General features: G+C 49.3%; 1 protein-coding gene across 4 annotated transcripts in view; it reads right to left on the bottom strand.

Moving 5' to 3' along the window:
• SEC16B (SEC16 homolog B, endoplasmic reticulum export factor) overlaps positions 1-16152 on the bottom strand; it is a 67043-nt gene that overhangs the window by 9771 nt on the left and 41120 nt on the right. For all 4 annotated transcript variants that reach the window (XM_088845313.1, XM_088845311.1, XM_088845312.1 and 1 more), the window contains 8 exons: positions 13824-13905; positions 10020-10137; positions 8692-8803; positions 6354-6459; positions 4554-4694; positions 2795-2914; positions 1864-1936; positions 289-573 (listed from right to left, as the gene is read on the bottom strand). In XM_088845313.1, coding sequence (XP_088701439.1) covers positions 289-573; positions 1864-1936; positions 2795-2914; positions 4554-4694; positions 6354-6459; positions 8692-8803; positions 10020-10137; positions 13824-13905 — 1037 coding nt within the window. The remainder of the gene's footprint in view (positions 1-288; positions 574-1863; positions 1937-2794; positions 2915-4553; positions 4695-6353; positions 6460-8691; positions 8804-10019; positions 10138-13823; positions 13906-16152) is intronic.

Below are 16152 nucleotides of genomic sequence, written 5' to 3'. Positions count from 1 at the left end.
AATCCAAAGGGAGGGCCGGAGCGGCTGCTAGAGGCTGTGCTGTGTTTGTCCCAGAAGAGAGCGGGGCTGGAATGGGAGAGGGCCGTCTCCCTCAGATGAATGTGAAGTCATCTGACTTCACGGAGGCCCTCAATCACATGCCCACCCACCACCAGGGCTTCACTCACTCCCACCCCACGTCTCACACTGGGAGATGTGTGTGAGCATCAGTTGCCACACCGCCCTCCTCTGCTTGCTCCCCTCCATACCTCCCCACCCAAGGCTCGCTGCCTTGCTGGCAGCTCTTACCAGGGGGCAGGTGTATCTGCTGGGCTTCCTCCCAGGCTCTTCCTCCGGCAGCCCCTGTCACTGCCATGCTGCCACTGGTCCCCAGCAGATGGGTCTCAGGAACCGAGCAGAGAGGCACTGGGACGCCCATCTGCCCGGAACCGCCACCTGTTGGGTAGGAGCCGGGCTGCTGTGGGCTGGGCTGGGCCGGGCCCGACTGCTCCGGAGTTGGCCACAGAGCTGAGTGGTCACCACAGGACTCTGAGTTGCCTTGAGGTCCAGAAAGATCCTGATAGAAAGTGTTTTCTAAGGACAGAGGACAAAGAAAAAGAGGTGAGACCTGTAATGTGGCCTTTGTGTGGACTAAACACCAGGAACAAGCCTGCCCTTTGGAAAGCAGCGACGAGGACAGGCCAGTTGACGTGGCCACCATCAATGTGACAAGTATAACACAGCAGCGACTGTAACACCTCCCACCACTTAGGACTTAGAGTTTTCAAAACTATATCCCTCACAGCTTGTATGATCTCTGAGCCTTTTAAAGCAGGGGGTTGGGATGGCAGAAATGACCGTCTAGTCTAACTCCACACTTTCTAGCTTTTGGATAAACTTTTTTTATGGATTTGCTAATGGACTGGGGTACTTGGAATTTAGAAAGTTTCAACATAAAACCCAAATCAGACTACAGAAATGATGGCTTTGTTTTGAAAGATAAGAGCTTTGGCCCAGGAAGGGGACTTGGTGACATTCATTCTGGCTCTGCTTTGTTGCTGATGAGACAGACCAAGGTGTGGACTGTGGACAATGGTTGGCCCAAATTACGGGACTAGTGAGGTCAGTTGACCCACCTGCTTGATAGGGTGACAGGAGACACGGCTGTTTCCCAGGGGAAGTGACCACTCAGGAGCACCCAGCCTGCTCTCCTGCATCCCTCTCCCCTCACCAATTCTGGGGCACAGCAGCAAAGCTGGGAAATGGACACCAAGGCCTGCCCATCCTTGCTATCCCCTTAATCATCCCTAAAGGAGGTACAAAAGGCTGGGAACCAGCCGGAAGCAAAGCTATGAGACCCCGTCCTCACCCCACCAGTGAGTGCTATTTGGGGAAACAGCACGGAGCTAACTGGGATAATAATGTCTGCCCAACACTTGAAGCATCCTAAGGGAAAAGGAGGGATCTGTTGAAAACACTTTAAGCCTATTTCACGTGTGCGGCAACTGATGCTCAAACACCACAGGCACTTCCAATGTACCCACCACTAACATGAAATACAGATGAGCCACCACCTCAGGCATCAGGAAATGCCTCCACCTGGGGAGCTGGTACTGACACGAGTGAAGCAACTATATAACAACACAGCAACAACAAGATTAAAGCCTGAATGTGAAACAAAACTCTAACAATGCGGAAACTGAAGTGTCAGGGAAGGCTGTGGCCGGCGGGGCTGTGTAGAGAGAAGCCTGGACCGCAGGTCAGACCGACAAGGGCGAGGAAGGTGCTCCAGGCAAGGAAGGGGAAAGTTTTTTGTTAGGTTATCTCCTATAATCAGATCCCAAGAGTCGGTTATTTACACACTCAGTTCATTAGTTTAGGTACCTGGAGTTTTTCTGGCTTCCGAAATAACTGCCTGAGCAGAGCGAGGACCCCCAACGTCTCCTGCTTCCTTTTGCTATTAAGATAAAGTAAAATCCTCTTAGGCGACACAAAGGAAAACAAAAACAAGGAAGCATGATTTGAAATGACGTCAAGAAACTTCAGAAGTGATGAGGTAAGGGAGCCTCAGGTGACTGTGGAGGCTGTGAGGGGTTGCAGGTAGGGGGCCCACAACATACCTCCCAACTCTGTTCGGAGACAGCAGGCAGAGGCCAGGGCATCCTCCTCTCCCAGAGGAAGGGGCAAGAGGAGGGAACAAAACCACGGGCCCCAGGGTCCACAGCACACGGGGGAAGCAAGGGTCACGTGTGTTTAAAAAAAAAAAAAAATCCACCTGCCCCCTTCTCAGAGACAGAGGAAGAAAGGAAATGGAGGAGGCCCTGTTCCAATTACTGTGACAATTACTACCAGCCGCTTTTGCAATTGTCAGAACCAAAAAAAAAAAAAAAGGAAAGGTCCGGAAGTCTTTTAAGCAATTGCCCTACATTACATGAAAGTGACACCGGGCCACTGTGAGCCACTGTTCCTCACAGAGAGAGACGGAAGCTTTGATGATCATACAATGAATTTTCTGGGACTGCAGAGAAGGGTGGCTGGGTGACTCAGGAGAGGGTCCCACTGTCTCACAGGGGAACACAGGAAAATGTCTCCACCCGGGAGGGGAGCCTGTTAGCAGAGGGGGCTGGGTAGGGCTGGGGAGTGGTGGCAGCTGAGTGCTACCCCGCCCCCCATCAGGCTGTGCTTCCTTGGGGACAGAGGACACCACGGCCCTCCATGGTGTTGGGGACTTGCTGAGGTCAGTGCCTGCCTACCCTGTGACTAGAGGAGCCAAGAGGGGAGCAGAGGCCCACCCCGCTGACCGTCCCCCCATCACCTGCAGCTCCCTGCGATGCCCCCGAAGGTGCACCAGCCAGTCCGGCTCCAGGTCCCTGTCTCCTCGGTGGTGGCGGCGTTCTAAAACCAGAGGATCTGACAGCTTCAGTCTCTCTGCCAGCTGTGCCCGGTTTCCAGATGGTAAGAGAGGGAAAAGGAGAGAGAGAAGTAGGAGAAATGGACCATGGGGAGAAGCAGTAAGAAAAAAGAAGCAAGCAAGCCTTTGCTCACTTGTAAATCAGATTACAAAGAACTGCCAAGTAGCAAATTCAGCAGATACCTTCCTCGAATCGCAGCATAAACAGTTAAACCATCCTGGTGTTAGATACTAAATAAAATATGAGGAGAAACTGCTACTCTGCTCTGTGTCTCTACAAAGCAGTTCTCGGGAGCAGTGCTTCTCAAACTTCAGAGCTGGTAGGAAGCACCTGGGATTTTGTTAAAATGCTAATTACGATCCCAGAAGTCTGTGGGACCTGAGATCCGGCATTGCTAACAAGCCCCCCACGAGGTGATGCCCATGTTGCCGGTCAAAGGACTGCTTATGTTGCAAGACTATGCAATCATTGCTTTTCTGGTGGCTCAGCGGTAAAGAATCTGCCTGCTAATGCAGAAGACGCAGGTTTGATTCCTGGGTCAGGAAGATCCCCTGGAGGAGAGAATGGCAACCTACTCCAGTATTCTTGCCTGGAAAATTGCATGAACAGAGGAGCTTGATGGGCAACAGTCCATGGGGTCACAAAGAGTAGGACACAACTTAATGACTAAACAACAACAACAACATCCCATCATTAAGTCCCCAAACTTTCTGACTCCTCCCTTCTGGCTCCTGAGCTGCCTACAACCATCATCCTGTTGGCAGAAGTTTGCCATTAGGGCATCAATAGCACAGCTTTTACTGGCTACAGAATCCAACACTTGAACCTCAGTTCAGTTCAGTTCAGTCACTCAGTCGTGTCCGACTCTCTGTGACCCCATGAATCACAGCACGCCAGGCCTCCCTGTCCATCACCAACTCCCGGAGTTCACTCAAACTCATGTCCATCGAGTCGGTGATGCCATCCAGCCATCTCATTCTCTGTCGTCCCCTTCTCCTCCTGCCCCCAATCCCTCCCAGCATCAAAGTCTTTTCCAGCGAGTCAACTCTTTGCATGAGGTGGCCAAAGTATTGGAGTTTCAGCTTAAAGCAAAGCAAAAATTGATGGTAGGCTGCGTTTTTACTCTCTGCTAATGGATTTTTCTTCAATTAATTGGAACAACTATTTGCCTGATTGTTTTCTTTCCCAGGAACTAAAAGTTGATGTTTTTGTTTTCTCTTTTTTGAATGTATCTCACATGTGATAAAATATTCCATGCATTTAAAAGCATTTTAATAAGGATCATTTCCCATTTTAATCACTAAAATATATTTTCTAAGCCCAACTTTTATAATTAGAATGGTTTGCCATAACATGCATTTTTACTGTACCAAAAAGGCAGATGCAAGAATGACTTCCTTGCACAGCACGTGCCTGGTTTCCAGTCCCCCTATTTCAAGCCCACTCCCGCCCCCCGCCCCTCCCACCCATTGCATCCTTCTTTATGCAGTGTCAGGCCTCTGCTTATCACATCTGGGCATGCATATGTGGTCAAAGACAGCCAGGGGCTCCAATTTTATAGCATGTTCAAAGAAGATGAAATGGGGCTCTGAGCCGCTTTACAATAGCTTTCTCTGAACACTGAAGATAACACACCTGCAGAGAACCCTTTGAGAAGCTCACCTTGATGAGTTCCACTAATAGCACAGGGTGACTGCTCTCTCCGTGGCTCAGGAGGGCTGTGCCAATGGCTTCGCAGTAATGCAAGGCCTGGGACGTGAGGCCATAATCTGCCAGACGGGAAGCATAAAGGAGCTTATACACCTGCGAAGAGGAGCAGGGCCAGAAAGAGAGAAGTGGAGATAAGACTTCTTGGAAGTCAGTGGACTGCCAACGTCCTCTAACTCTGGGTCCAAATATTAAAGAGGGCCTTGCAACATTTAGGGCATCCTATCTGTGTATAGGCACAGTTCCAAACCCAGGCTGCAGTTCCATCATTGCAGAGAACAGGGTGGAAGGCACATCAGCTGAGTCTCCCTATGCGCTGGTCACCATGGAAATGCACCAGCCTCTCCACTTCTTATCAGGCAGCCTGTATCTCTGGGAAGCCTGGTGTGTGGGGGGCAGAGGACCAGGCACCAGGGGCACAGGTAAAAGAAGAAAAAAAAAAAAATGCCTCTGGTGCAAGGGGCTTCAAGCCTAAGAGGGAGAGTACAGACAGATACCGGTAAGGGTTCAGAGAAGCATGAAGGACAGAGCCAGATGGAGTACAAAGGGGCTGGGAATCAGACAGACCCGAGTTCAAACCGCAGCTCTGTGCTGGGTATGGAACGTGAAGCTAGTTCACCCATCTCCTCTCTGCACCTCGGTTTCCTCACTCTAATATGGGAATGACACTACAATCCACCCCTTGGTTGTTGTAAAGATTCAATGAGATAATCCATGTAAAGTCCCTAGAGCGAATGGTACCCAAGAGATGTGAGCCAACAGCATGTAACTTGTTGGAACCCTTTTTGCGCAGAGGGTAATCATGCCTGCCTCACAGAATTAGAAATCACGGAGTCAGAGGACCACAGCACAGCACCAGGTGCATAAAACTCCCAAAACAGCTAATCTCACTGCTGTCAGTCCAAAGACAGCGGAGAGATGGGGTGACTAGAGAAGAGAGAGACAGAGACTGAAGACCTGCATGGACCCAAAGGAGCTCACTGGGCAGGGCCAGTCTTTGGTGAAACCCTACGGAAGGTACCAACTGGGTCACTGCCCTATAGACAGTAATCCAGTCATTTCCAAGGCTTTGTTCTGTGTTCGGTGGTGGTAGTGGTCTGTGTGTGTGTCTGCGTGTGTGTGTGTGTCTGTGTGTGTCTGTGTGTGTGTGTTGTTGCCACCAGATACATTCTCACTGCAGTTACTGTAGAAGTCCATGGGGATCAAAGGGGACACCAGGGCATCCAGTAGAGAGGCTGACAGGTTAGAACCTGGACAGGGATGCTGCCTACACACCTGCAGCCCTGAGAGGAAGAAGGAAGGACGAGGCCAAAGGACAGAGCAAGGAGGAATTCCAGCGTTAAAGATGGAGGCGTCCAAGAGAGACGGGCGTGGCAAGTCAGAGGAGAGCAGGAATGGGGGGCAGCCAGGGGCCGCTCCTGGCAGGATGACCGTGGAGCCGAGGAGAAGATGGAGCCGTTTGGAGGCCGAAGAGCGGAAGGAGCTGCAGACAGGAGGCGGGGCCCCAGGGACGCCGGCCTGATTCTCCTTGGTCAGGAGGGAGGCAGGAACCCGCAGCACAGAGGCTGCTGCCATGTTTTGCTTTCCTATCTTAAAAATGCCTAGAAAGAAATCCTAACCGTTCCCACACTTCAGCTCATGAGGAAAAGTTCAGTGGATGACTTAGCCCAGCCACTACACGCCAGAGAGCAAGGATGAGAATCCAGCCGCCCACAGCCGTCACATGCAGATGGGGCCTCGTGAGTGTTCAGTTACCTGGAAAGAAGGGATGAAGGATCGGGGACGGCCCAGCATCTGACAGTACTCGAAGATTTCCGTCCTCTGGATAGCCTCAGTTGTTGCAAATTTCAAAAACTCTTGACTAAAACCAGGGAATAAAAGAATTTGAGGTCGGGGTGGGTAGGGGATGGATTTCACTCATAGATAGCCAAACACCAGCTGCATCCATTCACGGCAGAGTTTCTGTCCTGGGCTGATCCCTGGGGCAGCTCCAAGAGAAGAAGGAGAATCTGTGCTCCCAAAGGCTCTGGGGGAAGGCGGGGCCAAGCGGGGGGACTTCAGGGAGTGGGGGCGGTTCCTGCCATCTTTCCTAGAGGGTCACTTAAGGCAAGATGCTCTCATGCCCAGCTCAGAGGGGCACTGCATCCCCCCTGTAAGCATGCTGAGCACCAGCCTCAGTGCCCTGAGAGCCCAGAGTGGGTGTCTGGGAGAAGTCACCCCAGCCTGAGCAGAAGAGCAGGAAAGAAGGAGCCATGTGATGTTCCAGGAGCACTGAAGAAAGGAGGCCCTGCAGAGAGAGGGTAGCACCGCAGAGCCAAAAATCAAATGATGGTCCCTACACTGGATGCTCATCCCAGTGAGAAAGCAGACTGAGTGAATGTGATCTGGGGGGCCCTCAGAGTCCGCACAGGCCCCAAAACAGCTGCTGTGGGGGCTGAAACCATAATGACTGGGGCTTCCCCTGGGGTCAGGGCTGGATCTCCAGAAACATCATCATACAATACACAGGAGGCAGACACCTTAACCCACGGGTCTCCAACTTCCGGGATCTAATGCCTGGTGATCTGAGGTGGAGCTGATGCAATACAACAGAAATAAAGTGCACAATAAATGTAATGCACTTAAATCATACCGAAATCATACGGGTTTCCCCCCCACCCCCAACAACCCCAAGCCGTGGAAAATTTGTCTTCCACGAAACCAGTCCCGGTGCCAAAAGGGTTGGGGACGCTGCATAACCCATTTCGCTTATTTGTCACAATCTGGCGCAGACAGGCTCCTTTGACAAGTTAACTGCGTGCTATCAGAGACCGTGACCTTGACAGACAGGTTATGAGACGATGCATTTCCACGAAGAAAAGCCTAACAGTCTGTTCCAAGTCCAACCTGACTGCACTTCAGCTGTTCAATCTTAGACCTGTCACTCCACAGCTCTGTGCCTCAGTTTCCCTCCTCTATAAAGTGAAGCTCAAAAATACACTTTCTTCACAGGCTAAACGTGTCATGATTAAAGGAAATAGTGCAAATAAAACACGTGGTACAATGCAGGAGCTTAGGAAATCTTAACTATCACAGAGACAGAGAGAGAGAAAGAAAGACCCAGAATGTGGAGGGTGGCTAGAGAGCAATCTGGTCTTTTCATCCATGTATTCACTGTCTAGGGGCTTATCAAGAAAGCCGATCGCCGAAGAATTGATGCTTTTGAACTGTGGTGCTGGAGAAGACTCTTGAGAGTCCCGTGGACTGCAAGGAGATCCAACCAGTCCATTCTAAAGGAGATCAATCCTGGGTGTTCATTGAAAGGACTGATGCTAAAGCTGAAACTCCAATACTTTGGCCACCTCATGCGACGAGTTGATTCACTGGAAAAGACTCTGATGCTGGGAGGGATTGGGGGCAGGAGGAGAACGGGACGACAGAGAATGAGATGGCATCACCGACTCGATGGACATGAGTTTGAGTGAACTCCGGGAGTTGGTGATGGACAGGGAGGCCTGGCGTGCTGTGATTCATGGGTCGCAAAGAGTCGGACACGACTGAGCGACTGAACTGAACAGAATTGAGGGGCTTATCAAGGTCCTTCTTTGTGAGAAGTCTAATGTTATGGCCAGCAGGGAATAAGTGACAGGCCTGACTTTGAGTAGTTTGTGTGTCAAGTCAGTGTAAGCTGTGGGGGCGAAACACAAACTTCTTCCACTTGCAGGTTTTGCCCAAGGCCGGGTGTGAGAATAGGTCCAGGGCTGCCTAACGCAGAGCCTCAAGCCACCACGCTCGTATTATCATTTTCCACGAGTCAGTCTCTGGTCATGGAGCCAGGGCGCCACCGAGTGGCCAGAGAGGCACAATACAACCCACGGGCGCCAGCTCGCAGCTTCCGGGAGCAAGGCCTGGGCCTGAGGACCCCTGGCGGTGAGATGCTGCACTCTTCCCGGCATCGCTCATCCCAGAGCCTACCTGTGCTGAAAAACCATCAGCAGTAGCTGCAAATTCACAAAAGACAATGGAAAAATGAAGCCATGAAAGCCAACTAGGGCTAACCCAATCCCCTGGAAGACGTCCTCCCCACTCTCTGTCCCCCAGAAGACTGGCATACCTGTGGCTACTGCCCAGCAAGGCCAAGGAGTCTGTCTTCACGGTGTAGTAGCCGAAGGGCACGTGAGCCATGAGGTAGCAGAAGTGAGCAGCCTCCACCAGCCCCTTCCCAGCTGTGGGCAGAGAACAAGCCTGGGTCAGGGAACACGCCCACAAAGGGAGGGACCCACCATCCGGGTGGGAGGGGAGAGGGTTAGAGAGCGGCTCTGAGGTCAGAGCAGACAGCTTCACGGGAATAAAAGAACAAGCTCTCCGTGACACGAGTCACAGACCCCAAACCCCACTCCCTCTCCCACCCCATTTTTGCCCTCCAACATTACATTTCATTTCTCTTCAGCCAGAAGAAGGCACTATTTCACATTCCCCCTAATGGACTTTTGATGAGGACATTTCTAAGCATTTTAGTCCTTCTGGAAGGGGAGAAATAGGTAAGAAATGCCTACACCTGAGCAGAGAAGCAGACCCTTGGAAGCAGCGGTTTTTAAACTAGGCTTCTTGGGGTATTAATGCCTCCCCCGCTAAAATCAAACAATAGAAGACTTTTCCCAGTGCTCATAAAAATCACATTCATTACCAAATTGTTTCCAGTTTTCAAATGTTCTCCCATACCTTTTTCATTACTTCAACATTGAGTTAATTCAAGTAGGCAAAGTAATTAGCTTGGCACCCAAGAAGTTTCAACAAAAGTTAGTTCTTTCTACCCAGGTGCTGAATAACTTGTCATTTGACTGGGCACAACTTTACCTGCAGCTATTTTAAGTTTAGCAGAGCAGTATTTCACGAAGTGCCACAAAGCAATGATTTTCTAAATATTCTGTCCCTTGACCCAATCTGAGAACCACTGATCTGCAACATCCAACAGCCCCTAAGTGTTTAAAAGGCCACATTCACAAAGAGATGATAGAAATAAAGACTACACAGTTACCCAGGGTAGCTCAGGCAAAAATAGAATTTCCTATCTGGTTGAGCAGGGTCACTGGGGAACTAATAACAACACTAGGGGGAGGCTCCAGGTGTTAACTCCATCTGCTGGGGACTCTGACCCGGGCACAGGAATTAACCACTCAGGGCAGCCTCCTGAAGCGGAGGGACACCGGAGTCTCACAGGCCTGGCCTGCACTTGCTCACAGCAGAACTCTGGGAAACGGAAAGGAAGGAAGGACACTCCTCTCCCTGGATCTTCTGTCCCCAAAACACTGAAGCTCCTGGGTCAAAGGAATGCCTGAGGCATAGACTCAGGCCCAACACAGAACCTAAGTCTAAGCACAGGGTGTTTAAAGCTGGCCTGGAGACAGAGGCAAGGAGGGGACGGAGCTGGTCTCTGCTTACCCAGGGTGTCCCCCATGGTGACAATCGTGCGCTGGGACAGCTCCGGGTCACCACCCTGATTCGACAGAATCACTGCCAAGTGTGGCCTCCAGTCACCCCACTGCTTGTCCCCACAACACTGAAAAGCAGCAGAAAAACTGAACGTTGGCTGAGTAACACAGCCCCGGCCAGAACATAGATTAAGGAAGGCTGTTGCCTATTTTCTGATTTGCCAGGAATGCCTGTTAGGCTGCCTGCAGTGCAGCCACTCATTGATTTTGAGATTTCTTTTTTTAAAAAAGCAAAACTCTTAGAAGGATGGGTAGGCAGACACATTACATACATACATACACAGGAATATTGGGAGGTGGTCGTTGGTGGTTTAGTCGCTAAGTTATGTCCGACTCTTGCAACCCCATGGACTGTAGCTTGCCAGGCTCCTCTGTCCATGGGATTCTCCTGGCAAGAATACTGGAGTGGGTTGCCATTTCCTTCTCCAATATTGGGAGGTAGATAAAAATAAAATCACACTCTAGTCACTAATTTTCAAATTTCATCCTGGTGCCCCTAATCTCAATAGCTGGGGACAAAAAAAAAAAATGTTTTAATTGATATTTCCATGGAAGAAGCAGGATCACAAACCCTTGGTTCATGAGAAGAGTCCATATTAACCTGTAAGAAAACAGGGGAACACTGGGCTCCTTAATATTTTACCAAATGGCTAATGTTTTCTGTTTTTACAGAGTCCTCTTCTACACATCACCTTCTTTAATCTTCGCACAACTCTGTGAAATCTAATTCCTATCTTCTCCTGAAGAGTGAGAAAACAGGCCAAGGCGCCCAGCCAGCACTAGACGCTAGTGACGATGCAGGGGCAGCAGAGCTCCACGAGGGGGCGGTAGAGGGTAGTCAGAGAAGTGGACCCGGGTGGACGCCCCATAGGAACGGATGGGCCGTCCTTCTCCTGAATGACGGGGAATTTCAGGGCAGAGGAAACAGCAATAAACAAAACAATGTCACAGGCTCTGGATTCAACAGGGGCCCTGCCTCTTGAGCAAGTTTCTTAATGCCTTTGAAGCTTTGTTTCTTCATTTTTTAAATCGAGATCATGTCTACCTGACTGGATTACTGTTGGCAATAAAAGAAGATTGGTAAAGCCCATAGCATAGGCTTTGCACTTGGTTTGCACTTTATAAATTACATGTAGGTGTAAATATACACACACATGGAAGCACAGCAGAGGAAATGAGGTGATTTGCAGACCAGTCTGTCCTCCAATTTGTTACCCAGAATGGACAGAACAGGAGATTGGCAGTAATAGCTAAGATCTGGAGGTCAAAACAATTCACAATTATTTGGTATTGTATTTGTAATTATCCTACAGAACAAAAGATGCTTTATCCAGCTCCATTTTATAGATACTCTTTGTTTATCTGGGCAAAGCAGTGTGAATGAGAGGAATGATGATAATAAATCACAAGAATAATAGCAGTTCTCACTTATTGCACTCTGACCCTGGGCCACAGCCTGTGCTAAGTATTTCTCCTATGAACAATCACATGCATTAAGTACTATTATTATCCCCATTTTAACGTGTGAGCCAGGCGCTTTCTGACTGGAACTAAAGGAACCAGCAACAGAAAAGTTCTTGCTAAAAGAACAAAAACTTAGAAGCAATTCTTCTGTCTCCTCCCCAGGTGATTTGGGGGGGGGGCGGAAATCACTGTAAAGCAGGTCTATGGAGGTGGGGAGAGAGAGAGAAGACTCATTAACTAACTTCAATGGGCCAAGCATGGCCATTAATACATTCAGATATTCTCTCTCCTTTAATTTTTACAATAACTCTGTTAGACATCAAAATGCCCACAAAGATGAAAAGCTGAGACTCTGAGACTAAGTAACAAGACCCAGTTCACACAAGTAGACTCGAGGAGCAGAGTCTAGGTCAGGCCTGTGACAGAAGCCCGCATCTCTGTTTTCCAGTTGCCATGCTTCATCCACTACACCTCTTATTCTAAGTACCAAAGTCGAGCCTTTTACTGGCTGCTGTGATGCTAGGAAACTCTCCAACATGGGTGTCAAATACCACATTGGCATATCAGCTCTGGCTCCTTGGTTTTCTCACCCGAAAGCAGGGCTCATTCAGCAAACTCTACCAGTGCACTGAGACCCGATGGCCCATATGCTGGTTACGTCACTCCCTGCATTTAGCGTTTTGTGACATGGTAGGATTTCACTGCAGAGCACAGGCACTCGGCAGAACCGTCAGGGGCATCCCATGTTCTACTATAGCCAGCTCGTTTGACAAAGGAGCATGAAAGTCAGCATTTCCCTTTTCTTTTCTTGAAATTGTCCACAAGCAATAAGGACAAAAAAGCAAATGTGTGAGTGCATTTTCATTAAAACTAAATGTCAGAAAAAACCCAGACCTCTAAATACAAGAAAAGGGTTCCAAAAGAGACTGAGCAGAGGTGGGTTCGGGAGGCAGAGAGAGATAACACCAGAGACAGGGGATCCCACAGCCATCTCCACTGCCTGTGGAGAAGCAAAGGCGCTCACAGAAAATACCAGGTTGTGTGGAAACGCCAGCTGGCCCGGAACACGGCCCTGGCATCTCCCCAGCTCAAACCTCCTGTAAATAACTGGTCCAAGGAAGGCTTGAAGTCTGTGAAGGAACAAATACAGAATTGTATATATACCATCAAGATAAAAGGAGGGAAGAAAGTCGAGAAAACATTCACCAGGAAAAAAAAAATGATACCACAAAACAAAGAATGAGCACCAAATATTTCATCATGAATGTAAGTAAAATAATGAAACAATTTCTTTTATGAAGCAAGGGCCTAAAGCTAAGTTATAGGAGCAGAGGAAAGAGATGGTGGCAAACAGGAGGGGGTAAATGTAACCTGCAAAGCTCAGGGGAGAAGTGGAAGGAAAATCAAAGAAATAAAGCAAAAATGGAGGGGACTTCACTGGTGGTCCAGTGGTTAAGAATCTGCCTTCCAATGCAGGGAATGTGGGTTCTATACCTGGTTGGGGAACCAAAGTCCCACACACCATGGGGTAGATAAGCCCGGCCACCACAATTACTGAGCCTACGTGCTCTGGAGCCCACACACCATAACCAGAGAGAAGCCCACATTCCCACAGCAAAGAACCCAAGCACCACAACTAACACCAGAAATAGTTGAATAAATCAATAAATGTTTATATTTTTCGACACAGACGGTCAACAACAAGATATATCTTACTAAAATTACTGGACTTTGAGGATAAGGAAGGAATACCTTGAGACAGAAAGATCAAGTCTCTTATAATGGGAAAACTATCAAGGTGGCCTCAGGGTTCTCTTGAACCACATCTCACACTGACGACCTGTAGAATCTAAAGTGTCCCTCTTTGAAGGGTCCCGTGCAGTAGTGGGGAAGAAAGGAAGCCTGGTGTGGTAAGTGGGGAGAGCAGCCTCAGCTTCACTCACTATTCTTCACTCAGCAGCTAGCTGTGGATTTGTGGAAAGAGCAAGATATTCAGAATCAGACAGACCTGGACCGATCGTGACTCCTCTGCCCCTAGCTCTGTGATCTTGGGTCATTTTACACTTTTGCATCTCAGTTTTCATGACTGCAAAACCGGGATAATAATTCCTACCTCCACGCATTAAATGAAATAATATACCTCACAGTACTTAGCACAGGGCCAGGCACATGGGAGGTGATTAAGGGACAGTTGTTATTTTATTTGTCATCTCTAAAGCCATCACTTTGACCCTGAGCAGTCCCCACCCACTGAACCCTTAGGATGCTGGGCTCCTGTTATGAAGGGTACCGTGGCTGCCTGTGGGATCCTCCCCGACATGAGCTGGAAGAGAGTCTGCAGTGGATCGTTGAGCGCCAGCGTGCTGGTGAAGCTGCAGAGAGAGGGGACCAACAATCAGTGGGGACCCAATCAAGAACACCTTTAACCTATTGCCTTGCAGTGGCTTCTGTTGAAACTTGAGTTTCTGCTTTTCGGTTATTGCTCAGCTCCATCCCACTTTCGGACACCCATCCCATCACACACCCCAAATAGACCTCACCACCCGGGGAGACCTTCTGCACTTCAGCACTGACACCCTAACTCTTGAGCAAACCATTTTTATAAACCTTCGTCCATCATGGAGATGAACCACCATAAGTCAGTGAACCCTGAGAGCCCAACAGTAAACCTGAACCTCTTCTTTCCAGACCCCTCCTCCCCAGCCACCCTTGAGACCCACTGCCCTGAGGCAGTCCTCCTCCAGGCCAAGCCTACAGTTCTCAGTGCTGGGTTTTTTTTAGGGCTTCTCGCTAACCCGGGTCTCTCGTGCCTTTGCTCAAAAGTACTAAATAGTCATTTTCAGTAACTGAAGAGGCGTAAAGCAGGGACCAGAAATGATCCTGCTGATGACAAACCGTGGGATCTGCTTAACAAGGATATAATAAGCTCTATGGCTGATTTGAGATTTAAGCATACTCAGTAAGAGAGATATTTCACGATTCACTGGGCCCCATCAAACATCAGTGGCCCAAGGCGGAAATCCATAGCAGAGATGTACGCTACAGCATAGGGTTGTGGGATGCTCGCTTCTAAAACCTAAAGGAAATTTATCCCTCAGAATGCTGTCTTTAAAAGCATCCTTCCTCCAGAGCCGGGAGTGCTTCTCCTCACAGAAGTTCAGTGCTCCTCACTATTCTGGCCTCTGGACATAATGAAGAACGTGGTGGTCACTATTTACTGGGAAGACTGAGGGTTGGAATAATAAAGAGACTCAGCAGGGGCCATGGTGAAGAATAGACTCCCAGGCAGTGGGATAGATGTGAGCCCCACAGACCCAACTTAAAGTGGGGGTGTCCATCTTCTTATCCAAATTTGCCCAGCAGGATTTACAGCCAATTTAAATATGACATGGCTTCCCTGGTGGCTCAGATGGTAAAGAGCCTACCTGCAGTGCAGGAGACCTGGGTTCAATCCCTGTGTTGAAAGATCCCCTGGAGAAGGAAGTGGCAACCCACTCCAGTATCCTTGCCTGAAAAATCCCATGGATGGAGGAGCCTGGTAGGTTATGGTCCCTGGGGTCACAAAGAGACGGACAAAACTGAGCAACTTCACTGCACTTAAATATAAGATAAGGTTTCCCTGGTGACTCAGCAGTAAAGAATCTGCCTGCCAAATGCAAGAGACTCAGGTTCAATCCCTGTGTCGGAAGATCCCCTGGAGAAGGAAATGGCAACCCACTCCAGTATTCTTGCCAGAGAAATACCAGGGACAGAGGAGCCTGGGGGGCCACAGTCCACAGGGTTGCAAAGAGTCAGACAAGACAGCGACGAAACAACAACGAGCTGAGAAGGCAGCTTCAAGGCTTTAACCAACACGAGAAGATAAATTTTGAGTTAACATCCTTCTCCCTGTCTGACCCAAGCCTGCTCGTTATGGGAGGGCCCCCTCACCCCACCCCACCCCACCCCTGCCACACATCTGTCCCCAACCACCTGTGGATGCTAGCTGCAGCCTGAAGGGCTGACACCCACCACCTCCATTTGATCCTGAGTCTCCTTAACTGTTTCATTGCCCCTGTTCTAAACTCCTGGCTAGGTACTCACACCTCCATTCCTATCCCATTCTGGTTTGAGCCTTCTTCCCAGTGCCCCCTGGCACCCAGGTCCTGGTATGCCAGTGCAAACTACGACTGAGGGCATCCCTTCAGTCTTGACATCTCCCATTGGATGACATTTTCCGTATCTAATCTCCAGCCCTATAAACCCCTTTCTACCACAGCTCACAGTCCTGCTACTCTGTATCCCTCCCTGCTTCTCAGCACCCCCACCGCAGGACTAAGCCGTGAGTTACTAACTCTCAGTCCTAAGGCTCTGTCAGTCACCCTTGAGTGATCCACCCCCTCACTGATGGAACTCTCTAGAGTTCTAGGAACTTCTCTCTTCCAATGAGAGAAGGCTACTGCAACGCAGAACCCTGTTTAATCTTTGGAAGCTATGACCCTGAGAAAACATCAGTAAAATGTTTAGTTCAACTTAGCAGCTAAAAAGAATGTATCCGCACCTAGGTTATAAAGGTCTGGAGACGAGAAATACTACTCCCGACTTAGAATTGGAAAGACGCTTGGAGGGTGGGACTCTTC

Source organism: Moschus berezovskii, chromosome 17 (assembly GCF_049115385.1).
Source record: "Moschus berezovskii isolate FMDL1 chromosome 17, NW_MosBer_1.0, whole genome shotgun sequence".
NCBI classification, from domain to species: domain Eukaryota; kingdom Metazoa; phylum Chordata; class Mammalia; order Artiodactyla; family Moschidae; genus Moschus; species Moschus berezovskii.
The sequence above is the reverse complement of the archived record's forward strand: the minus strand, read 5'-3'. Positions and strand labels throughout refer to the sequence as shown.